Source organism: Lagenorhynchus albirostris, chromosome 3 (genome assembly GCF_949774975.1).
Source record: "Lagenorhynchus albirostris chromosome 3, mLagAlb1.1, whole genome shotgun sequence".
Lineage (NCBI taxonomy): Eukaryota > Metazoa > Chordata > Mammalia > Artiodactyla > Delphinidae > Lagenorhynchus > Lagenorhynchus albirostris.
Genome location: NC_083097.1, coordinates 160,730,563 through 160,756,528, shown reverse-complemented (window position 1 = coordinate 160,756,528; position 25,966 = coordinate 160,730,563). Strand labels below are relative to the sequence as shown.

Below are 25,966 nucleotides of genomic sequence, written 5' to 3'. Positions count from 1 at the left end.
CACGTGGGCTCAGTAGTTGTGGCACGTGGGCTCTAGAGCACAGGCTCAGTAGTTGTGGCGCATGGGCTTAGTTGCTCCGCGGCATGTGGGATCTTCCCAGACCAGGGATGGAACTTGTGTCCCCTGCATTGGCAGGCAGATTCTTAACCACTGCACCACCATGGAAGTCCTCTATTTTTATATGTTAGTGTGTGTATGTCTATCTCAATCTTCCAATTTAGTTAATTCATTTTGAGTTGATTTTTGTATATGGTGTAAGATAGTGGTCCAGTTTCATTCCTTTGCATGTAGCTGTCCAGTTTTCCCAAACCGTTTATTGAAGAAACTGTCCTTTCCGCATTGTATATTCTGGGTTTCTTTGCCAAAAATAAATTGACCATATACGCATGGGGTTTTTTCCTTAGACTCTTTATTCTGTTTCACTGATCTATATATGTCTGTTTTATGCCAATACCATACTGTTTTGTTTTTAGCTTTGTAATATAGTTTGAAATCAGGAAGCATATGCTACCAGTATTGTTCTTTCTCAAGATTACTTTGGCTATTCAGGGTCTTTGTGGTTCCATACAAATTTTAGTATTGTTTGTTCTATTTTGTGGAAAATGCCATTGAAATTTGGATAGGGATTGCATTGAATTGTTCATTGCCTTGGGTAGAATGGACATATTTCCAATCCATGAGGGCAAAATATCTTTCCATTTATTTGTATCTTCAATTTCTTTCATCAGCACCTTATAAATTTCAGTATACAAGTCTTTCACGTCCTTGGTTAAATTTATTCTCAGGTATTTTATTCTTTTTAATGCAGTTGTAAATAGGATTGTTTTCTCTTTTTTTTTGTCTCTGAAATAGAGAATTTTTTGTTTTTTTACAAAAGATAAAATTTAAGTTTAGACTGATGTTTCCACAGGACTACGGATTTTAGTCTGTCTAGTAAATGTGTATCTCTTTCCTCTCAGACTGAAATTCCTGGTTTTCAAGAGTTTGATCTAATTAGAATATGATCTGATTTGCTAATTACTAATTGGCTTTTTTTAAAAATTGAAGTATACTTGATTTACAATGTTGTGTTAGTTTCAGGTATACAGTAAAAGTGATTCAGTTATATATAATCCTTTCTCAGATTATTTTCCATCATAGGTTATTACAAGATACTGAATATAGCTCCTTGTGCTAAATAATAGGTCCTTATTTATATCTATTTTATATATAGTAGCATGTAACTGTTAATACCAAACTCCTAATTAGTATTATTTTCTTAATTTCTATTTTTGATAATTCACTGTTAGTGTATAGAGATAGATTTTTGTTTATTGATATTGTATCCTGCAGCTTTACTGAATTTGTTTATTGGTTCCAACAGATATGATGGAGTCTTTAGAGCTTTCTATATATAATGTCATGTCATCTGCAAATAGTGACGGTTTTACTTCTTTCTTTCCAATTTGGATGCCTTTTGTTTCTTTTTCTTGCCTAATTGTTTTAGCTTATCCAATACTATGTAGTGGGCATCTTTGTCTTGTTCCTGATCTTAGAAGAAAAGCTTTCAGCTTTTCTGTATATTAATTTTGTATCCTGCAACTGTACCAAATCTATTAGTGAGCCCTAGTAGTTTTTTGGTGTCACTAGGACTTGCTGTGCATAGTGTTATGTCATCTGCAAAGAGTGACAATTTTACTTCTTCCTTTCCAATTTAGATTCTCTCTCTCTCTCTCTCTCTCTCTCTCTCTCTCTCTCTCTCTGATTGCTATGGCTAGGACTTCCAATACTATGTTGAATAAAAGTGGCAATAGTGGGCATCCTTGCCTTGTTCCTGATCTTAGAGGGAATACTTTCAGCTTTTCACTGATGAGTATGATGTTAACTGTGGGCTTGTAATATATGGTCTTTATTATATTGAGGTACATTCCCTCTATACCCACTTTATTGAGAATTTTTATCATAAATGGATGTTGAATTTTGTCAAATGCTTTTTCTGCATCTATCAAGATGACCGTGTGGTTATTATCCTTCATTTTGTTAATGTGGTGTATCACATTGATTGATACACAGCTGTTGAACCATCCTTGCATCCTTGGAATAAATCCCACATGAACATGGTGTGTGATCCCTTTAATTTGTTGTTGAACTTTGTATAATAATAGTTTCTTCATGATTCTTATATTTACTTTCTTCCTGGCCTGTAATTTTCTTGTGGAGTCCTTGTCTGGTTTTGATATGAGCAGAATGTTGGCCTTGTAAAATGAGTTTCGAAGTGTTCTGTCCTATTTTTTGGAAGAGTTTGCAAAGGATTGATATTAGTTTTCTCTAAATGTTTGTTAGAATTCACCAGTAAAGCTAGCTGGCCCTAGACTTTTCTTTGATGGGAGGTTTTAGATTACTGATTGAATCACCTTACTAGTAATTGGCCATTTCAGATTTCCTATTTCTTCATGATACAGTCTTGGGAGGTTGTATGTTTCTAGGAATTTCTTATAGGTTGTCTAATTTTGTGGGTGTGTAATTGTTCATAGAAGTCTCTTCTGATCCTTTGTATTTCTGTGGTACCTGTTGTAACATTTCTCATTTCTGATTTTATTTATTTGGATCTTCTCTTTTTTGTCTTCATGAGTCTAGCTAAAGGTTTTTCAGTTTATCTTTTATTTATTTTATTTTTTTTTTGCGATACGCGAGCCTCTCACTGTTGTGGCCTCTCCCGTTGCGGAGCACAGGCTCTGAATGCGCAGGCTCAGCGGCCATGGCTCACGGGCCCAGCCACTCCGCGGCATGTGGGATCTTCCCAGACTGGGGCACGAACCCGTGTCCCCTGCATCGGCAGGTGGACTCTCAACCACTGCGCCATCAGGGAAGCCTCTATCTTTTATTTCTTTAACATCTTTATTGGAGTATAATTGCTTTACAATGTTATGTTAGTTTCTGCTGTATAACAAAGTGAATCAGCTATACGTATACATATATTCCCATACCCCCTCCCTCTTGCGTCTCCCTCCCACCCTCCCTATCCCACCCCTCTAGATGGACACAAAGCATGGAGCTGATCTCCCTGTGCTATGTGGTTGCTTCCCACTAGCTATCTGCTTTACATTTCGTAGTGTATATATGTCAGTGCCACTCTCTCACTTCATCCCAGCTTACCCTGCCCCCTCCCCGTGTCCTCAAGTCCATTCTCTCTGTCTGCTTTTTTATTCCTGTCCTGCCCCTAGGTTCATCAGAACCTTTTTTTTTTTAGATTTCATACATGTGTGTTAGCATACAGCATTTGTTTTTCTCTTTCTGAGTTACTTCACTCTGTATGACAAACTCTAGGTTCATCTACCTCATGACAAATAACTCAATTTCATTTCTTTTTATGGCTGAGTAATATTCCATTGTATATATGTGCCACATCTTCTTTATCCATTCATCTGTTGATGGACACTTAGGTTGCTTCCATGTCCTGGCTATTGTAAATAGTGCTGCAGTAAACATTGTGGTACATGACTCTTTTTGAATTATGATTTTCTCAGGGTATATGCCCAGTAGTGGGATTGCTGGGTCATATGACAGCTCTATTTTTAGTTTTTTAAGGATCTTCCATACTGTTCTCCACAGTGGCTGTATTAATTTACATTCCCACCAACAGTGCAAGAGGGTTCCCTTTTCTCCACACCCTCTTCATCAGTTATTGTTTGTAGATTTTTTGATGATGGCTAGCCTGAACGGTGTGAGGTGGTACCTCATTGTACTTTTTTTTTTTCAAAATTTATTTATTTTTGGTTGTGTTGGGTCTTCGTTTCTGTGCATGGGCTTTCTCTAGTTGCAGAGAGCAGGGGCCACTCTTCATCGTGGTGCGCGGGCCTCTCACTGTCGTGGCCTCTCTTGTTGTGGAGCACAGGCTCCAGACGCACAGGCTCAGTAGTTGTGGCTCACGGGCCCAGTTGCTCCACGGCATGTGGGATCTTCCCAGATCAGGGCTCGAACCCGTGTCCCCTGCATTGGCAGGCAGATTCTCAACCACTGCGCCACCAGGGAAGCCCTCGTTGTACTTCTGATGTGCATTTGTCTAACAATTAATGATGTTGAGCATCCTTTCATGTGTTTGTTAGGAATCTGTATATATTCTTTGGAGAAATGTCTATTTAGGTCTTCTGCCCATTTTTGGATTGGGTTGTTTGTTTTATTGATATTGAGCTGCGTGAGCTGCTTGTATATTTTGGAAATAAATCCTTTCTCCATTACTTTGTTTGGAAATATTTTCTCCCATTCTGAGGGTTGTGTTTTCATCTTGTTTATGGTTTCCTTTGTTGTGCAAAAGTTTTTAAGTTTCTTTAGGTCCCATTTGTTTCATTCTGTTTTTAATTCCATTTCTCTAGGAGGTGGGTCAAAAAGGATCTTGCTGTGATTTATGTCATAGAGTGTTCTGCCTATGTTTCCCTCTAAGAGTTTTATAGTGTTTGGCCTTACATTTAGGTCTTTAATCCATTTTGAATTTATTCTTGTGTATGGTGTTAGGGCGTGTTCTATTTCATACTTTTACAGGTAGCTGTCCAGTTTTCCTAGCTCCACTTATTGAGAGGGCTGTCTTTTCTCCATTGTATATTCTTGCCTCTTTTATCAAAGATAGGGTGACCATAGGTGCGTGGGTTTATCTCTGGGCTTTCTATCCTGTTCCATTGATCTATATTTCTGTTTTTGTGCCAGTACCATATTGTCTTGATTACTATAGTTTTGTAGTGTAGTCTGAAGTCAGGGAGCCTGATTCCTCAGCTTCATTTTTCTTTCTCAAGTTTGCTTTGTCTATTCGGGGTCTTTTGTGTTTCCATAGCAATTGTAAAATTTTTTGTTCTAGTTCTGTGAAAAATGCCACTGGTAGTTTGATGGAGATTGCATTGAATCTGTAGGTTTCTTTGGGTAGTATAGTCATTTTCAAAATGTTGATTCTTCAAATCCAAGAACATGGTGTGTATGTGTGTGTGTGTGTGTGTGTGTGTGTGTGTGTGTGTATATATATACACACACACACACACACATATATATCCGTTTGTATCATCTTTAATTTATTTCATCAGTGTCTTATAGTTTTCTGCATACAGGTCTTTTGTCTCCTTTGGTAGGTTTATTCCTAGGTATTTTACTCTTTTTGTTGCAGTGGTAAATGGGAGTGTTTCCTTAATTTTTCTTCCACATTTTTCATCGTTAGTATATAGGAATGCCAGAGGTTTCTGTGTATTGATTTTGCATCCTGCTACTTTACCAAATTCACTGATTAGCTCCAATAGTTTTCTGGTAGCATCTTTAGGATTCTCTATGTATAGTTTCATGTCATCTGCAACCAGGGTCAGTTTTACTTCTTCTTTTCTGATTTGGATTCCTTTTATTTCTTTCTTTTCTCTTACTGCTGTGACTAAAACTTCCAAATCTATGTTGAATAATAGTGGTGGGAGTGGGCAGCCTTGTCTTGTTCCTGATCTTAGAGGAAGTGGATTCAGTTTTTCACCGTTGAAAACGATGTTGGCTGTGTGCTTGTCATATATTGCCTTTATTATGTTGAGGTAAGTTCCCTCGATGCCTACTTTCTAGAGATTTTATCATAAATGGATAGATTTTATCATAAAGGAATTTTGCTGAAAGCTTTTTCTGCATCTATTGAGATTATCATATGGTTTTTATCCTTCGGTTTGTTAATATGGTGTATCACATTGATTGATTTGCGTATAGTCAATAATCCTTGCATTCCTGGGATAAACCCCAATTGATCATGGTGTGTGATCCTTTTAAAGTGCTTTTGGATTCTGTTTGCTGGTATTTTGTTGAGGATTTTTGCTTCTATGGTCATCAGTGATATTGACCTTTAGTTTTCTTTTTTTGTGGCATCTTTGTCTGGTTTTGCTACCAGGGGTCCTCCCCTCTACTATGTTTTGGAAGAGTTGGAGAAGGATAGGTGTTAGTTCTTTGCTAAATATTTGATAGAATTCGCCTGTGACACCATCTGGTCCTGGGCTTTTGTTTGTTGGAAGATTTCTAGCCACAATTTCAATTTCAGTGCTTGTGAGTGGCCTGTTTATATTTTCTGTTTCTTCCTGGTTCAGTCTTGGAAGGTTGTGCTTTTCTAGAATTTGTCCATTTCTTCCAGATTGTCCATTTTATTCGCATATAGTTGCTTGTAGTAGTCTCTCATGATCCTTTGTATTTCTGCAGTGTCAGTTGTTTCTTCTCCTTTTTCATTTCTAATTCTGTTAATTTGAGTTTTTTCCCTTTTTTTCTTGATGAGTCTGGCTAATGGTTTATCCATTTTGTTTATCTTCTCAAAGAACCAGCTTTTAGTTTTATTGAGCTTTGCTATTGTTTCCTTCATTTCTTTTTCATTTATTTCTGATCTAATCTTTATGATTTCTTTCCTTCTGCTAACTTTGGGGTTTTTTGTTCTTCTTTCTCTAATTGCTTAAGGTGTAAGGTTAGGTTGTTTATTTGAGGTAGGATTGTATTGCTTGTTTCTTGTTTCTTGAGGTAGGATTGTATTGCTATAAACTTCCCTCTTAAAATTGTTTTTTCTGCATCCCATAGGTTTTGGGTTGTCGTGTTTTCATTGTCAATTGTTTCTAGGTATTTTTACATTTCCTCTTTGATTTCTTCAGAGATCTCTTGGTTATTAAGTAGTGTATTGTTTCACTTTCATGTGTTTGTATTTTTTACAGATTTTTTCCTGTAATTGATATCTAGTCTCATAGCGTTGTGGTCGGAAAAGACACTTGGTACGATTTCAGTTTTCCTGTATTTACCAAGGCTTGATTTGTGATCCAAGCTATGATCTGTCCTGGAGAATGTTCCATGAGCACTTGAGAAGAAAGTGTATTCTGTTGTTTTTGGATGGAATGTCCTATAAATATCAATTAAGTCCGTCTTGTTTAATGTATCATTTGAAGCTTGTGTTTCCTTATTTTCATTTTGGATGATCTGTCCATTGGTGAAAGTGGGGTGTTAAAGTCCCCTACTATGATTCTGTTACTGTCGATTTCTCCTTTTATGGCTGTTAGTATTTGCCTTATGTATTGAGGTGCTCCTATGTTGGGTGTGTAAATATTTACAATTGTTATATCTTCTTCTTGGAGTGATCCCTTGATCATTATGTAGTGTCCTTTTTTGTCTTTTGTAATAGTCTTTATTTTAAAGTCTTTTTTGTCTGATATGAGAAATGCTACGCCAGCTTTCTTTTGGTTTCCCTTTGCATGGAATATCTTTTTCCATTCCCTCACTTTCTGTCTGTATGTGTCCCTAGGTCTGAAGTGGCTCTCTTGTAGACAGCATATAAACGGGTCTTGTTTTCTTATCCATTCAGCCAGTCTGTGTCTTTTGCTTGGAACATTTAATCCATTTACATTTAACGTAGTTATCGATATGTATGTTCCTATTACCATTTTCTTAATTGTTTTGGGTTTGTTATTGTAGGTCTTTTCCTTCTCTTGTGTTTCCTGCCTAGAGAAGTTCCTTTAACATTTGTTGTAAACCTGGTTTGGTGGTGCTGAATTCTCTTAGTTTTTGGTTGTCTGTAAAGGTTTTAATTTCTCTGTCTAATCTGAATGAGATCCTTGCTTGGTTGAGTAATCTTGGTTGTAGGTTTCTCTCTTTCATCACTTTAAATACGTCCTGCCACTTCCTTCTGGCTTGCAGAGTTTCTGCTGAAAGATCAGCTGTTAACCTTATGGGGATTCCCTTGTATGTTATTTGTTGTTTTTCCCTTGCTGCTTTTAATATTTTTTCTTTGTATTTTATTTTTGATCATTTGATTAATATGTGTCTTGGCGTGTTTATCCTTGGATTTCTCTTGCATGGGACTCTCTGCTTCCTGGACTTGATTGACTATTTCCTTTCCCTTGTTAGGGAAGTTTTCAACTATAATGTCTTCAAATATTTTCTCAGTCCCTTTCTTTTTCTCTTCTTCTTCTGGGACCCCTATAATTTGAATGTTGATACATTTAATGTTGTCCTAGAGGTCTCTGAGACTGTCCTGAATTCTTCTCATTCTTTTTTCTTTATTCTGCTCTGCAGCAGTTGTTTACACTATTTTATCTTCCAGGTCACTTACCCTTTCTTCTGCCTCATTTATTCTGCTGTTGATTCTTTCCAGAGAATTCTTGATTACATTTATTGTGGTGTTCATCATTGTTTGTTTGCTCTTTAGTCCTTCTAGGTCCTTGTTAAACATTTCTTGTATTTTCTTCATTCTATGTCCAAGATTTTGGGATCATCTTTTCTTTCATTACTCTGAATTCTTTTTCAGGTAGGCTGCCTATTTCCTCTTAATTTGTTTGGTCTGGTGTGTTTTTACCTTGCTTCTTCATCTGCTGCATATTTCTCTCTTTTCTCATTTTGTTTAACTTACTGTGTTTGGTGTCTCTTTTTTGCAGGCTACAGGTTCGTAGTTCATGTTGTTTTTGGTGTCTGCCCCCAGTGGGTAAGGTTGGTTCAGGGGCTTGTGTAGGCTTCCTGGTAGAGAAGACTGGTGCCTGTGTTCTGGTGGGTGGGGCTGTATCTTGTCTTTCTGGTGGTCAGGGCTGTGTCCAGTGGTGTGTTATGGGGTGTTTGTGAACTGAGTATGATTTTAGGCAGTCTTTCTGCTAATGGGTCAGGTTGTGTTCCTGTCTTGCTAGTTGTTTGGCTTGGGGTGTCCAGCACTGGAGCTTGCTGGCCGTTGAGTGGAGCTGGGTCTTAGGGTTGAGACAGAGATCTCTGGAAGAGTTCTCACTGATTGATATTACATGGGGCCAGGAGGTCTCTGGTGGTCCAGTGTACTGAACTCGGCTCTCCCACCTCAGAGGCTCAGGCCTGGCACCAGGCCAGAGCACCAAGACCCTGTCAGCCACCCAGCCGGGTACGTGGGGAGTTTCTTGCCCTCTGGAAAGTCTGAGTTCTTCTGCCAGCATTTAGTAGGTGTTCTGTAGGAGTTGTTCCACATGTAGATGTATTTTTGGTGTATTTGTGTGGAGGAAGGTGATTTCCATGTCTTATTCCTCCACCGTCTCTACTGGATATCTGTCTTATATTTTATTTTTTTATTTATTTTTTTTTGTCTTATATTTTAAAAGCTCTTAGTTTCATTGATTTTTTTTTTACTCTCAGTCTTTTTCATTTATTTCCACTGTGATCTTTGTTATTTCCTTCATTTTATTAACTTTGGCATTTGTTTTTTCTTTTTTTTTCTAGTTCCTTGAGGTGTAAAGTTAGGTTTTTTGAGATCTTTTTTGTTTCTTGATTTATCATTGTCACTATGAACTTCCCTCTTGGAAATGCTTTTGCTGCATCCTGTAAGTTTCAGTATGTTGCACAATAGTCCCCCTTTATCTGCAGTTTTGCTTTTTACAGTTTCAGTTACCTGCTGTCAACTGTGCTCTGAAAATATTAAATGGAAAATTACAGAAATAAACATTTTAAAAATACATTAAACATTTTTTAAAATAAAGTTTTGAATTGTGCATTGTCCTGAGGAGTGTGATAAAACTTTGTCCCATCCTGCTCCATGTTGCCTGGGATATGAATCATCCCTTTGTTCGTTGTATGCACACTGTGTGCATGTGTATGTATAGGAAAAAACATTATATTTGTGGGGTTAAGTACTCTTCATGGTTTCAGGCATCCACTCAGTGTCTTGGAATGTATCCCTCACAGATAATGGGGTTCTACTATATTTCCAATTCATTTGTCTCAAGGTAATTTTTAAAATTTCTCTTTTGATTTATTTAACCTATTGCTTGTTCAGTATCATGTTTAATCTCCACATGTGAATTTTCCAGTTTTCTTCTCATAATCGATTTCTAGTTGTATTGCATTGTGGTCGGGAAAGATGCTTAATGTGACTTTAATCTTAAATTTATTAAGACTTGTTTTGTGGCCTAACATATGCTGTCTCCTGGAGAATGTTCCATGTGCCCTTGAGAAGATTGTGTATTTTGTTGCTTTTGGGCAGAATGACTGGCCTAATATGTCACTGAAGGCAAGTGTTTCTTTATTGATTTTCTGTCTGAATGATGTATCCACTGATGAAATTGGGATATTAAAGTCCCTTTCTGTTATTGTATGGCTTTCTACTTCTCCCTTTAGATCTGTTAAATTTTGTTTTATATATTCAGATGTTTCTATTTTGAATGCATAAGTGTTTACAAATGTTATATTCTCTTTTTGGATTTACCCCTTTATCATTATATAATGACCTTTTTTGTCCCTTATAACAGTCTTTGTCTTAAGTCTATTTTGACTGTTACAAGTATAGCTACCCCAGCTTTCTTCTGGTTTCCATTTGCATGGAGTATTTTTTTTCCATTCTTTCAGTCTTTGTGTGCACTTTTATCTCAGGTAAGGTTTTTGTAGGCAGTATATAGGTGAGTCTTTTTTTTTTTAATCCATTCAGCCACTCTGTGTTTTGATGGGAGAATTTATTATTTCTTTTACATTTAAAGTAATTATTGATAGGTATGTCCTTATTGCTATTCTGTTCACTGTCTTCTGGCTGTTTTGTAATTCCTATTTTCCTGTCTTCTTCGCTTGCTTAGATTCCAGTCTTTTTTGGTATGCTTAGATTCCTTATCTTTATATTTTGTGTATCTACCACAGGCATACCTCAGAGATATTGCAGGTTCAGTCCACTGCAATAAAGCAGTTATCACAATGAAGCAATTATCACATGAATTTTGGTTTCCTAGTGTATATAAATCTATGTTTACCTTGTATCAAGGTCTGTTAAGTGTATAATAGTATTATGTATAAAAAGTGTACATACCTTACTTTTAAAATACTTTAGAGCTAAAAAATACCAATCATCATCTGAGCCTTCAGTGAGTCATTGTAGAAACATCAAAGGTCATGGATCACAGATCACCATAACAAATAGTATAATAATTTAATAATTTGAAAGGAGAAAGGGGAATCAAGATGACAGGGTAGGAGGATGTGGAACTCACCTACCCCTACAAACACATCAAAAATCTTCTACAGTTCTCACAGAAAATTAACTGGAACCTGGTAGAAGAACTTTTTTTTTTTTTGGCCCATGCCACACAGCTTGAAGGATCTTAGTTCCCCAACCAGGAATCGAACCCACGCCCCCTACAGTGGAAGTGCAGTCTTAACCACTGGACCACTAGGGAGGTCCCCAGAAGAACTTCTGTACAACCAAAGCTGCAAGAAAGATCTCCATGTAACTGGGTAGGACAGAAAAAAAGACATCAGGTTGGGATCTGTGCCCCTGGGAGGGATCTGAAAGGAAGAGAAGGTCCACACGGGCAGCCCCTCACCTTGGGGAGCAAGCAGGTGGAGCCACAGTCTGTGTGTCCCAGTCCTGGCATACTGCAGACAGGAGACTAGCTCCCTTGGCTGCTTGGAGAACCACTAGGACAGTCAGAAGGGCTGGAGAGGCCAAGACACTACTCGCAAGGATTGTGCACATGCTGGCTTGTCAACAATCAGGGCAGAGAGAGCCTCGCCACTCCCCAGTCTGAATTGGGCAAATACCCTGGCCCTGCACACTCCACGCCACAGCCTGGTGGGAGATCTGGGCCAACTGGGCCCTAGGGAAAGACTTGGTCTGGACACAAAGACCAAGGGTCTTGGGTGTGATCTTGGTGGGGCGGCTGGAAGCAACCATTGTCCTTGCACACACAGGGCAGCACCCCAGGAATCCTGGGCAGACAGGCCCTGGGAGAGGACTCAGTCTAGCTATGCAGAGACAGCCCCAAGAGCCTGGGGTGTGATCCAGCAGGGCAGCAGCAGACATTGTCATGCATATAGGAACATGCAGCAGCTCATCTCTCGTTGCCCATAACTGGCGATTCCCTATGCACAGGGCAAATGAGAACACCCACATCAAAGTGGGTAGAAGCTGAGGCACAATCTTACCATAACCAACCCCCACACACACACATGGCACCCCACCTTCAGGAAGACACTCAAAACTCCAAGCTTCTCCTTGAGGAGCAAAGGGTTTAGACCCCACACTTGGCACCCCAGCTTTTAAGAGTCACACATGAAGACAAGCCCCCCAAACATCTAGCCGCACAGCATGTGGGATCTTAGTTCCCTGATCAGGGATGGAACCCATGCCCCCTGCAGTGGAAGGGCAGAATCTTATAACCACTGGACCACCAGGGAAGCTCCAAAACATCTAGCTTTGAAAACCAGTGGGGCTTGTGTCCATGAGACCAACAAGGCTATAGTGAACTGAGAACAGTTCTTAAAGGGTCCTCTTTTCTAATGTTTCACCTGTTTATATCATTTTCAGACATAGTTTATTTTATTGCAATTCACTTTATTGCACTTTACAGGTAATGCATTTTTTGCAAGTTGAAGGTTGGTTGTAACCCTGTGTGAAGCAAATCTATTGGCACCTTTTTTTCAATAGCATTTGCTCACTTTGTGTGTCTGTCACATTTTGGTAATTCTCACAATATTTCAAATTTTTGTTACATTTGTTATGGTGGTGTGTGATCAGTAATCTTTGATGTTACTGCCATCACTTGCTGAAGGCTCTGATGATGGTTAGCATTTTTTAGCAATAAAGTATTTTTAAATTAAGGTATGTACATTGTATTTTTATACATAACGTTAGTGCACACTTAACAGAGTACAGAATAGTATAAACATAACTTTACATGCACTGGCAAACCAAAAAATTCATGTGATTTGCTTTATTGTGGTAGTCTGGAACTGAACCCTCATTGTCTCCAAGGTATGCCTGTACCTTCTAATGAATTTCTTTTACTGTTTCTTGTAAAACCAGGTGTATTGATATCAGAGTTCCTCAATTTTTCTCAGAAAGTATTTCTCCATCACATTTTTTTCCTGAGATGCAGCAGTCCTAGAGATTTTTTTTTATTATAAAGGCTTATCGGCTTTTTAATTTTTTTTATTGAAGTATAGTTGATTTATAGTGTGTGTTCATTTCAAGTATATGGCAAAGTTATTCAGTTATTATATATATATTCAGTTATTTAATTTATATATATAATTATTTTCCAGATTCTTTTCCCATATAGGTTAATACAAAATATTCTCCCTCACTTTTGAAGAATAATTTTGCTTGACACAGAGTTGTAGGATGGTGTTTTTTTACACTGTGCACTTTAAATATTTCATTCCATTCTCTTGCATAGTTGGGTTTTTTTGTTGTTGTTGTTTTGTTTTTTGGTATGTGAATGTTTACAGCACCTTTATTCATAATCACCAAAACCTGGAAACAACTCAAATGTCATCTGGTGAATGAATAAATTATAGTACATCTGTACAATGCAATCCTACTCAGCAATAAAAAGTAATGAACTATTAATATATGCAACAACATGGATAAATCTTATTTATATATTTATTGCTAAGTGAAAGAACCCAGATTCCAAAGGATAAATACAGTTTGATTCCAGTTATATGATATTTCTTGCTTGCATAGTTTTTGAAAAGAGGTCTGATTTAATTCTTATCCTTAAGTAAAACTAAGGTTTGTTTTTTCCCTCTGGCTTCTTTCAGAATGTTCCCTTTGTCTTTGATTTTTCTCCAGTTGAAAATGATGTGTTTGGCAGTGAAGTTTTTGGTGTTGTTTTTTTGTTTTTCATGTTTTGTGTTTTTCTTAGTTTCCTGGATCTGCAGTTTGCTGACTATCACTAATGCTAGGAAAATCTCAGTGATGATTGCTTCACTTATTTTTTTGTTCCTTTCTGCTTTTCTATCAGGTATTCTCATTGTGTGTATTTTACACCTGCTGTCATTGTCCCAAAGTTCTTAGATGTTGTATTCTTTTTTGTCTTTGCATTAGGCCCTGGTGAAATAGTCTCTTCTGAGGATAGGCCTTGTTAAGAATAGCTGTTTCGGGGCTTCCCTGGTGGCACAGTGGTTGAGAGTCGCCTGCTCATGCAGGGGACACGGGTTCTTGCCCCGGTCCGGGAAGATCCCACATGCCGTGGAGCAGCTGGGCCCGTGAGCCATGGCCACTGAGCCTGTGCGTCCGGAGCCTGTGCTCCGCAATGGGAGAGGCCACAACAGTGAGAGGCCCACGTACAGCAAAAAAAAAAAAAAAAAAAAAAGAATAGCTGTTTCAAAATAGCTTCTTTCTGTCTTTCCAATTTTGGAAACTGGTTTGCTCTGTGTCTTCAGTTCTTTGTTTTTTTTCTTGTGAGGTTAGGAATGATAGTTTCTAAGTTCATTATACAATGAACAAGAAAAGAGAAGTCTCTGTCTCCAGTTTTTTATGTTTAACTGCTGACAGCTTTGAAGCCTCATCCCTCCTTCCTCCTCTTGTGACCCACATGTATCCATGATGATAGGAAAGCCTTAGTTTCCTTCCTTTGGCAGTGACAAGAGATTCAATTCGTGCCTGCTCCTGCCCTTGTATGTGAACTCTCTCTTCAGTCCACCCACAACCTCAACTAAAAATTAAGTTCATGTACTTTTCCTTGCACTCTCAAGCCATTTCATGCCTTCTTGAGAGGCCTGCCTTACTCCTCAGAGACCTCAATTATGGAAGTAATAAACCCTTTTGTACACTATTGGCAGTGTATGGTGTCATCAATTTACGTATTCCTATATTTAGGGCTGGGCCGTTATGCTTCTGTGCACCATATGGGAGCTCAGAAATGAGACATGTTGGGAGGATTGCCTCTGGAGTGGTTGGCCAGGAAACTTCCACCTGAAATTAGAGAATGGAGGTTTTACATTCTTCGGAGGAAAGCACTGTGAATCCTTTATGCATTATATAATCATGGGCAGATTCACCATCAGACCTTTATGGAGTGTAGTGAATTCCCGTGCAAAATGCAGCTCTTAACCTGTTCCTCAAGGTTATTTAGCAAGGGCTTTGACCAAAAAGAAATCTTTTGGCACTTTATCATTTCATTATGTGTGCTAAAAACTGGCGAGAAGCAGCTCTGAGGCTCATTGTGTATAGGGTTTTGTTGAGGTCTAAGTAGTTTTGTCTTTTTAGCATGTCATATCATGTGAAGTTGTCTGAGCCTTAATTTCTGAATAACTTCCTATCTCCATGAATGGGACAGAGAGAGAATGGAGAAACTGAATCTGCAATAAATTTTACACAAGCTAAAAGTACTACTTCTTTACAAGAATATTTTAATCTAGCCAATTGCACCTGGCTATTTTTAATCACCTGGAGTAATTCTCAGGCCAGTATGGCAAACTGATCCTTTTCACAAGTTGGATTTCCACAGGCCTCCTGGACTGTCATGTTTGGTGATGGGAATAGAAGAAAAAGCTTCCAGTTCTTCACTGTGTCTTATTCCTTAAAAACTCCTGTATGTTTGACCTCATACATCAGTGGAGTGTACAGAGTTAAATGGTGTGTAATAACAAGGAGATGAGTTTTTTTCACAAGAGATTGATGTGTTTAAAATGATATTTGATTCATTTGTGTAGCATTTCTCTCATTTCTCCAGGGTGCTCTAGACCCTGACATCAGAGAGCAATAACATTTAAAGTGATCACAGTGAAAATGAATAAATAATTTGCACGTGTTCATTATGCTGTTAAATTCATGAAGAAGTAAGTAAGGACATAGAGTCAGTTTCTGATGACCAAGACATAAAATAAATGCTTGAAGGTGACAGAATCATATGCAATCTTCCTATAAATTGAGTATAAATCCCCAGTTCTGTCAGATTCACACATCTTACTGGAAACATATTTGGGATGTTTTAGGACTCAGTGACCTTCGAGGATGTGGCTGTGAACTTCACCCAGGAGGAGTGGGCTTTACTGAATCCTTCGCAGAAGAAACTTTACAGAGATGTGATGCAGGAAACCTTGAGGAACCTGGCCTCAATAGGTAAGCATGATAACATTCCTTCACTTCTTCAGTTAGAGAACAAGTATTTCTTGCCCATCAACACTGTTCCAAGATGTGGAATATGGAAAAGGAATACAGTAGTCCCCCCTTATCTGCAGAGGATACATTCCAAGACCACCAGTGGATGCCTGAAACTGCAGATAGTACTGAATCCTATACATACATACCTATGATAATAAATTTAATTTAGAAATTTGGTGCACAGTAAGAGATTGATAACGATAACTAAGAACAGAACACGTATAATAGACATGAACTTAACATGCATAAGTGTTAAGTGTCCATAACTTTTGCAGTTTGAGATGAGACAGCAAAACTAAGATCAATTTCTTTTTCCTTCTTCAAAATTTCATGATAGAAGTTTCATCTTTCCTATAGATCTTAGCAACATCAGTGTATGATTTTTTTCTTCCCTTAAATCAAGAACTTTCATTTTTTCACTTAAAGGGAGTACTTTATAACTTTTCTTTGGCATATCCTAATTACCAATATCATTATTCTTGCGCTTTGGGGCCATAATTAATTAAAATAAGGATTACTTGAACACAAGCACTGCAGTACCACCACAGTGATCTGAAAACTGAGATGGCTACTAAGTGACTGATGGGCAGGTAGCATATACAGCATGGATACACTGAACAAAGGGATGATTCACATCCTGGACAGGACAGAGCAGGACGTTGCAAGATTTCATCATACTACTTGGAAGGGTGCACAGTTTAATATTTTCAGACTGCAATTGACCGTAGGTAACTGACACCACAGAAAGCAAAACTGTGGGTAAGGGGGGACTGCTGTACATTGGTAAATAAACTAAGCATGGTCACAGCTCATCGTGGACCTAGAATCTAATATTTTTCTATAATTTCCAATAATTTGCATTATTTTTCTGGGTTTGCATTTTAGGGAAAAAATGGGATAATCATAACATTGAAGATTGGTACAAAACCCAAGGGAGAAGACTAAGGTGAGTCACACACAGTAGATAGCAGTGTGCCACATGAGAATCCTGGTATGTCATAAACTTTTTAAAATAAACGAAAAAACAACCCCAGCTTCAAAGTTATCCCTAAATTTTTTTCACCGAAAACATTTACTTAGACATGACATAGATGTCGGGTGTTTTTGGAAACAATATTAAGAAACCCAATATATTAATATTACTGTTTTCATAATAGCTATGTCAAGTCCTCTTACAGAGCTTTCAGTATAAATCACCCTCAAAAAATTCAGAAAGGGCAAAAAACCTTCACTTTTGCTATAAAATATAAAAATACAATTCTAATACCCTACTAATAAATGTGAAATTGGTAAAGAAATCATTAATAATTTCTCATTTTTTACAGAAGTCATATGGTAGAAAAACTCTGTGAAAGCAAAGAAGGTAATCAAGATAGAGAAACTGTCAGCCAGATTCCAAATCTTAATCTGAACCAGGAAACTCTTTCTGGAGTAAAACCATGTGAATGTAATGTGTGTGGGAAAGTCTTCATGCGTCATTCATTCCTTAATAGACACATCAGATCTCACAGTGGACACAAACCCTATGAGTATCATGAAGATGAGGAGAAGCCATATAAATGCAAGGAATGTGGGAAAGCCTTCAGTTACCGCAAATCTGTTCACAGACATGAAAGGACTCACACTGGAGAGAAACCCTATGAATGTAAGGAATGTGGTAAAGCCTTCACATGGCTCACAACCTTTCGAAGACACATGATAACACACACTGGAGAAGGACCCTATAAATGTAAGGAATGTGGAAAAGCCTTTAGTTGTTCCACTTCATTTCGAGCACATGAAAGAACTCACACTGGAGAGAAACCCTTCGTATGTAAACAGTGTGGTAAATCCCTCAGGTCTCCTCTAGGTTTGCGAATACATGAAAGAAGTCACACTGGAGAAAAACCCTATGAATGTAAGCAGTGTGGTAAAGCCCTCAGTTGTCCCAGTTCCTTTCGAAGACATGAAAGGATTCACACTGCAGAGAAACAATATGAATGTAAACAATGTGAGAAAACCTTCAGTTCTCCTCTAGGTTTGCGAATACATGAAAGAATTCACACTGGAGAGAAACCCTATGAATGTAAGGAATGTGGTAAAGCCTTCATATCTCTTTCAAGCATTCGTACACATATGATAACACACACTGGAGATGGACCTTATAAATGTAAGGAATGTGGGAAAGCCTTCATTTGTCCCAGTTCATTTCGATCACATGAAAGGACTCACACTGGAGAAAAACCATATGAATGTAAACAGTGTGGTAAAACTTTCAGTTGGCCCAGTTCCTTTCGAATACATGAAAGAACTCACACTGGAGAGAAACCCTATGAATGTGCAGAATGTGGGAAAACCTTCATTTATCGCACAACCTTTCAAGGACATGTGAGAAAGCACACTGGAGAGAAACCCTATAAGTGTAAAGAATGTGGGAAAGCCTTCATTTCTCCCTCAAGTGTCCGAACACACATGATAATGCACACTGGAGATGGACCTTATAAGTGTAAGGAATGTGGGAAAGCATTCAATTTTCCCAGTTCATTTCGAATACATCAAAGAACTCACACAGGAGAGAAACCCTACGAATGTAAGCAATGTGGCAGAGCCTTCAGTTGTTACACATCCTTTCGAACACATGAAAAAACTCACACTGGAGAGAAACCTTATGAATGTACAGAATGTGGGAAAGCCTTCATTTATCGCACTACCTTTCGCGGGCACATGAGAATACACACTGGTGAGAAACCCTACAAATGTAGAGAATGTGGGAAAGCCTTCAGTCGACCCAATTCCTTTCGAAGGCATGAAAGATCTCATACTTAATAGAAACCTCTCTTGAATGTAAGCAATGTGGGGAAAACATCAGTTGGCCTTCATTCTTACATGTGAAAACTCCCACTGGAAAGAAACCCTGTATGTGTAAGAAATCTGAGAAAGCCTGACACAAATTAATCCATGTATAATGTTCCAGAAAAAAATAACATGAAAGAATAATTTTTAGAGTTATATTGTCTTTATCAGTGCCTCATTCTTAAAGGGGATCTCTCGACTGGATATTTACTACTTACACGTTCAAAAATGAACACTGAAGTGAGAGAATTCTGTAAGTACTCTGTAAGCAATACTACATAATGATTAACAGGTATTGTTTTGTCCTTAAATCAATTAACATTTTTCTCTTTTCATTTTGAAGCCTGTTTGTTCCATGGTTGAATTGACATGTATTTCTAATATGCAGGTTGGTTTAATTTTTATGTTTTGATTGTTTTGTGTGGGGCTATTGATAAATGACATTTTGGTATTTGTTGGGATTTTCGTACTGGCCTCCTGTAGTGCCAGGTATTGGATATTCCTTACCCATATATAGTCCATCCTTCTTATGAGAAAATCTACTCTTGTTTTGGCTAGAAGAGCCTTATTTCATTTTCCTTGCTAGTAAAAGATGGCATAAATTTGTAAGTATCATAGTGTATATAGTCTTATGTGAATTTCTATGTTTTGCCCTTTGCTCTTTGTCATTCCTTCCGGCTAGGATTTGAATAATAAAGAGTTTGCATTAACACATTATTGACCAGGGGATTTTTGCAGAAACTAACACCTGTGGCCGGCAATTTGTTACATAAATGAATATTGAAACACCCAGTTTGAGTAAATATCAACAACTTTTTTTGTACTTAATGTATTTATTTGAAACTTTGTACGTCTTACTAAAGCATTCTAATATTTCTTTAGAGTGTGATAGGTGTATAGCAAGCACCTCTGTGCAGGGGAACAAAATGCGTCTATTACAAACATACTGTGTTTCACTGCACTTTCCCCTAGAAGAGCAGGCTTTCTGGTGGCATTTTTTTTGGTCCTATGGATATTATTTCCTCTAGAATATGTTCTTTTATTTTACTTGATAGTCAACAAGGTGGATCTTTGCGGGGTACTCTTTCAGTCTGTATGTGTCCGTAGATCTGAAGTGGGTCTCTTGTAGACAGCATATATATGGGTCGTTTTTGTATCTATTCAGCCAATCTATGCCTTTCAGTTGGAGTATTTAATCCATTTACATTTAAGGTTAATTATCGGTATGTATGTCCTTATTGCCATTTTGTTAAATGTTTTGGATTTGTTTTTGTAGGTCTTTTTTCTTCCTTCCCTCTTTTATTCTCTTCTCTTGTGATTTGATGACTATCATTAGTGTTGTGTTTGGATTCTATTTTGTTTCTTGTTTGTATATCTATTATAGATTTTGAGGTTTTGATATAGTAGTCTATATATATATATATATACACACACATATATATATAGTGCTGTATATATGTATGTAGCATGTATATATATGTGTATATGTATACATATATATGTTTTAAGTTGCTGATCTCAATTTCAAATGCATTTCAAATATCCTGCATTTGTACTCTCCTCCTCTCATGATTACTGGTTTAGATTTCATATTTGTGTGTGGATGACTTCCTACTTTTATTCTATGTTTGCCTTTACTGGAGAGCTTTCCCATTTCATAATTTCCTTGTTTCTAGTTATGGCCTTTTCCTTTCCTCTTAGAGAAGTTCCTTTAGCATTTGTTGTAAAACTGATTTGGTGTTACTGAATTCTTTAGCTTTTGCTTGTCTCTAAAACTTTTGATTTCTCTGTCAAATCTGAATGAGAGCCTTGCTGGGTAGAGTATTCTTAGTTGTAGGTTCTTCCCTTTCATCACTTTAAATATATCATGCCACTCCTTTCTGTCCTGCAGAGTTTCTGCTGAAAAATCAGCTGCTAATTTTATGGGAATACTCTTGTATGTCATTTGTTGCTTTTCTCTTGTTGCTTTTAATATTTTCACTTTATTTTTACTTTTTGTCAATTTGATTGCTATGTGTCTCAGCATGTTCCTCCCTGGGTTAATCCTGTATGGGACTCTCTGTGCTTCCTGAACTTGGGTGACTGTTTCCTTTCCTGTGTTAGGGAAGTTTTCAGCTATTATCTCTTCAAGTATTTTCTCAGACCCTATCTGTCTCTCTTCTCCTTCTGGGACCACTATAATGTGAATGTTGGTGTTTGACATTGTCTCAGAAGTCTCTTAAACTGTCCTCATTTCTTTGCATTCTTTTTTCTTTATTCTGTTCCATGGCAGTGATTTCCACCACTCTGTCTTCCAGCTCACTTATCTGTCCTTCTGCCTCATTAATTCTGCTGTCGATTCCTTCTAGTGTATTTTTCGTTTCAGTTCTTATATTCTTCAACTCTGATTGTTCTTTATGTTTTCTCTTTGTTGAAAACTTCTTGTAACTTGTCACTCTGTGCATCCATTCTTCTCCCAAGTTCTTGGATCATCTTTACGATCATTACTCTGACACTTTCTCAGGTAGATTGCTTATCTACATGTCACTTCGTTTTTCTTCAGGGTTTTATCTTGTTCCTTTGTTTGGAACACATTCCTGTGCTCTCTCATTTTGTCTAAATTTCTACTTGTATGTTTATGTATGTGGAAGGTTAGTTATGCTTCTCAACCTTGGAGAAGTGGTCCTCTGTAGGGGATGTCATATATATCCAGCAGTACACTACCTTCTCATCACCCAAGGTCCAGGGACCATCTGGTCCCAAGATTGGTTCTGAACTGTTTGTGAACTCAGTTCCACAGGGTGCAGGACTATAGTTTTCTTTCTTCTGGTATCTGTCCCCCAATGAGTGAGGCTGGTCTAGAGGCTTGTGCAGGCTTCCTGGTGGAAGTGGCTGGTGCCTGTCCACTGATAGTTGGAGCTGGTTCTTGGCCATCTGGTGGACAGGGCCATGTCAAGCAGCATGTCTAGAGGTGGCTGTGGGCTTAGGAAGTCTTTAGGCAGCCTGTCTGCTGATTGGTGGGGTTGTGTTTGCAGCTTTTTTTGTTTGGCCTAAGGCATGCCAACACTGGAGCCTACAGACTGTTGGAGGGGCCAGGTCTTGGTGCCAAGTACCAAAGATGTCTGCCTCCAGCCAGAATTCACATAGATGAATGCTCCCTGCTATGTCTACCACCAGCTTTTATGACCCCAGAGAGAGCCACAGCTGGCCCCTATCTCCCCAGGAGACCCTCCAATACCAACTAGGTCTGGTCCAGGCTCCTATGAAGTCACTGCTTTTGCCCTGGGTCCTTGTGCATGCAAGACCTTGTGTGTGCCCTTCAAGAGTGGAGTCCTGTGGAGCTTCAGCCATCAAGACCCACTGGCCTTCAAAAGCTAAATGCTCTGGGTGCTCCTCCTCCCATTGCCAGACACTCAGGCCAGGAGCCTGACATGGAGCTCAGAACCCTCACTCCTATGAGAGAACTTCTGCAATATAATTATTCTCCAGTTTGTTGGTTGCACATTTGTGGGGTTTGGGACTTGATTATATTGCAAGTGTGCCCCTCCTACCATCTCACTGTGGTTTTTTCTTTGTCTTTGGATGTAGAATATCTTTTTGGTAGGCTCTGGTCTTTTTTATTGATGGTTGTTCCACCATTAGTTGTGATTTTGGTGTTCTCGTGAGAGGAGGTGAGCTCAAGGTTCCTCTACTCCACCATCTTGTCTTGACCACCATTTAAATCTTCAATCTTCCACCCCAAGTGTTTCCATCTTCTCTTTCTTGTTCTGTCAGGAATACCTAGCCTCTTAATAGTTCTATAAACATATAGAATATTTGTAACATGTTGATAATTAAACCAGAATTGGGATGTACATGCCAAAACTGCCCAGTTGTTTGTGTGGTCACTTCTAAAGAACTTGTTCTGCTTCATCCTCGATCTGACTAGCAGCCAAGCTGCCAAAGGGCAAGAGCAATGACCCTACCAGGACACTCAAACCCTGGCTGAGAAAATAGGTGTCTACCATATTTTTCTTGTTGATGTTTTAATCACTTTAACCCTGCTAGTCTTCTCACCTCCATCCCCAATGAAGTCAGTTTCTCATGGCTCACCAAAGATTCTTATTTAAAAGGCAATAATGGCAAATATTGTTCTCCCTATGCTACAGCAACTTCCATTGATACTGCTGAGGCAGCACCTTTACCTATGACTACTTTTCCCAAAGAGGCTGAATTATGTACTCTGATATGGTTTTGTACTTCAGCCAAGGACAAAACTGCCAATGTCTATATTGATAGTACATAAGCTTTTGGAGTGGCTCATGATTTTGGAAAGTTTTAGAAGCAATGTGGCTCCTTACTTCCAGGGAAAATAAAATTTTAAATGGCCCCTATGTTCAGGAATTATTGGATGCAGCACTTCAAACTGACACTTCAGCTATTATTAATATTTCAGGTCATCCTAAACTTGACTCTCTGAAAGCTAGGGAAATCACCTTGCTGACATTTGCACAAGGAATGCTGCCCTTTAAGGACCCAACAGCAGCCAAAACTCTCATGGTCCAAAGGGATATTTCTCTAAATTACAACACAGAAAATCTCACTAGAGAAGCCCAGCAGTGATCCTCAGAAAAGGAAAAGCAAGATGGAAATTCAACAACTGTTGGTTTGATAAAAGAGAAAACTAGGTTTGGACCTAACACTCTAAAATTCTCATTCCTCACCCCTGTGCCTGCATTAAACCATAGGTTTATTGACAAGATAACAATGTTCATGAATCAATATTTGTGGGGAATTATTTAAAATCCTGCAAAAATGCCTAACTCAGTTGATCCACTTGTCCAAAGCTCAACCCAGGGAAGCTTGTTCATACTGTTTCCTGATTTTTTAAACTGATTAATTAACCATTTGAGGTTTGGCACATGAATTTCATACAACTTCCCCAGTCTTGTGGATATAAATATGTTTTAGTCATGGCCTGTTCAACACTGAACTGAAGCCTTCCCTTGCAGACAGGTTACTCCCTCTTTTGTGGCTTAAAACCATTAGGAAAAGATTGTCCCCACCTGGGAAACTCTTCTCTAACTGCATAAAGGACAAAGAATCCTTTTTAGTGGTCAAGTACTTCAACACATCTGTGCTGTTTGGTCAGTTTTACAAAACTGTCACTGCACTTACCACCCTCATTCCTCTGGTTTAGGTGAAGGCATGAAGTCCCAATTGGAAAAAATTGTAGAGGCCCTCCAAATAACTTGGCCAAAAGCATTGCTATAAATTCTCCTCTTGGAACTCATAAATGCTCATTGTTTGAGATAGCCACAGGATACCCAATGCACTTGACTCTTGCCTCTTTTGACCCACAACTGCTAAATGGAGAGGTACTCCAATATTGTGAAGTCCTAATTTCTTCTACTAAAAGTAAGCATGTTTTGGTAAAGCGATCTTTTCACAGTGCACTCATGGGAGACAAACGTCTTAAGCCTCACACTTGCAACCTGGATATTTGGGGATTTTAGAAATGAAATCTCCAGAACGGGTGCGCAACCCCCGGGCCACAGACCAGGGCCACAGACCAGTACCGGTCTGCAGCCTGTTAGGAACCAGGCCAAACAGCAGGAGGTGAGTGGCGGGTGGGCGAGCAAGCGAAGCTTCATCTGCCGCTCCCCATCACTCGCATTACCGCCCGAACCATCCCCCTGCCCCCGATCCGTCTGTGGAAAAATTGTCTTCCATGAAACGGTCCTTGGTGCCAAAAAAGTTGGGGACAGCTGCTCCAGAAGGACTATCTTCAAACTCGCTTGTAAGGCCTCTATCAGGTACTGATAACCAACCTTTGTGTCACCAAATTTCAGGAAATAGACTCTTGGATTCACAAACACACCTAAAGAAAGCACGAAACTTTGACTCAAACTGACAGCCATCTGTTGACCTGAAAGTAAAGATTTCCCAGAACTGAAGCAGCTGACATCTGATGAGATAGCTTTCCCAAGATATATAGACCAGGTCTGTTGGAAGTTCCTCTTTGATGATGACACAATGCTAAAGATGATCACCAATCTCTGTAATCTTGTTAACTTAGGGACTTCACATAATAAGTACTTCAGCGTTCTCCTTCTTACAACTCCCTGTGATTCAGATGTGAACGTCAATAGGTTTCAAATCTGTGCAATTTCCATTTGATGTAGGACAGTACATCCAGGAATGTCCTTCTTTGTATTGAGGGATAAAAAGTCACTGGAACCAGAAAACCTGACTCTCAATCAGTGATGCTTTCAGAGGACAATCTTGATCAAAAGGGAGAAATTGTCAAGAAATAATAAAAGGAAATCTTACTTAAGATAGTCTGGATGTCAGACAGGGAAGCTTTTCACACCTATAACAATAACAGAGCCCAAAACGAAAAAGACTTCCTCTTCCTTCCTTCAAGAGCTCAGCCAATAAGAAACTGTCACAACTTACCCAATGAAAAGCTACTGTACTTCAAACTCTTAATTTTTCCAGTGGACTCTGTTTACTAGAGCTATCTCAACTTCATTTGCCCCTATTTAAAACAGCTCTCTCCATTTTTTGTGGGGGACATGCACATGTCTCACCATGGTTGCAAATCTGGAAATGCAGTTACTTCTTGATCTTGACTAACCTCATGTTTGCTAAAGAAACAACTAGTCATCTATTTGTTTTATGTCAACAGAATATAAAGCAAACTAGTATTTGTGAGGGAAACAAGAATAAATTACCTTATTGGTTTCATGAAACCAATTGAAACTATATACAAAAATTTTATCATTGTGGCTGTGTCAGTTTGGTCCAACACTCACTGCTTATTTTAATATCACAGTCACTATTGTATCATACTCATTGCCAGGGCGAATTAATTTATCACATCAACTACCATATCCCAGTTTTCGTTTCATTTTTATTATCACTTGATTTTTTCTCTCATTGTTCCTACGCTAATCAAGAATGTACCAATTAAGAGTGGATATCTAAGTGAAATAGAAACTATAGGCTTCCTAGATAAATATTTAATTAATGGGATCAAGTGAAGCACCTAAAAGACCTTAATGTACTTTTAGGCTACTTCCATCAAGTTTTTGCATTCTTTGTGACTTTGGATTTACATTTAAATCATTTAAATTATTTTATACATCAGGAAATTTGAGTTCTCATTGTTTGGAATTGTTAGAAAAACCTATGAATTAGTAGGGACTATTATGTAAAAATTGACTAATTTTTGTCCATCTGTTTTGGCAATATAGAGAGAATACTTGATTTTATTTCAGTTGCTATGAAATAAGAAGATGGTGAAAATAGTGTCAGCTCAGGGGAAGACATTATCTTAGT

At 38.3% G+C, this 25,966-nt stretch overlaps 1 protein-coding gene across 1 annotated transcript in view; it reads left to right on the top strand.

Moving 5' to 3' along the window:
• LOC132517524 (zinc finger protein 709-like) overlaps positions 1 to 19,240 on the top strand; it is an 83,324-nt gene extending 64,084 nt beyond the window's left edge. The window contains exons 2-4 of the mRNA XM_060144897.1: positions 15,664 to 15,790; positions 16,718 to 16,778; positions 17,158 to 19,240. Coding sequence (XP_060000880.1) covers positions 15,757 to 15,790; positions 16,718 to 16,778; positions 17,158 to 18,637 — 1,575 coding nt within the window. The 5' untranslated portion in view covers positions 15,664 to 15,756 and the 3' untranslated portion in view covers positions 18,638 to 19,240. The remainder of the gene's footprint in view (positions 1 to 15,663; positions 15,791 to 16,717; positions 16,779 to 17,157) is intronic.
• Positions 19,241 to 25,966: the final 6,726 nt, after the last annotated feature.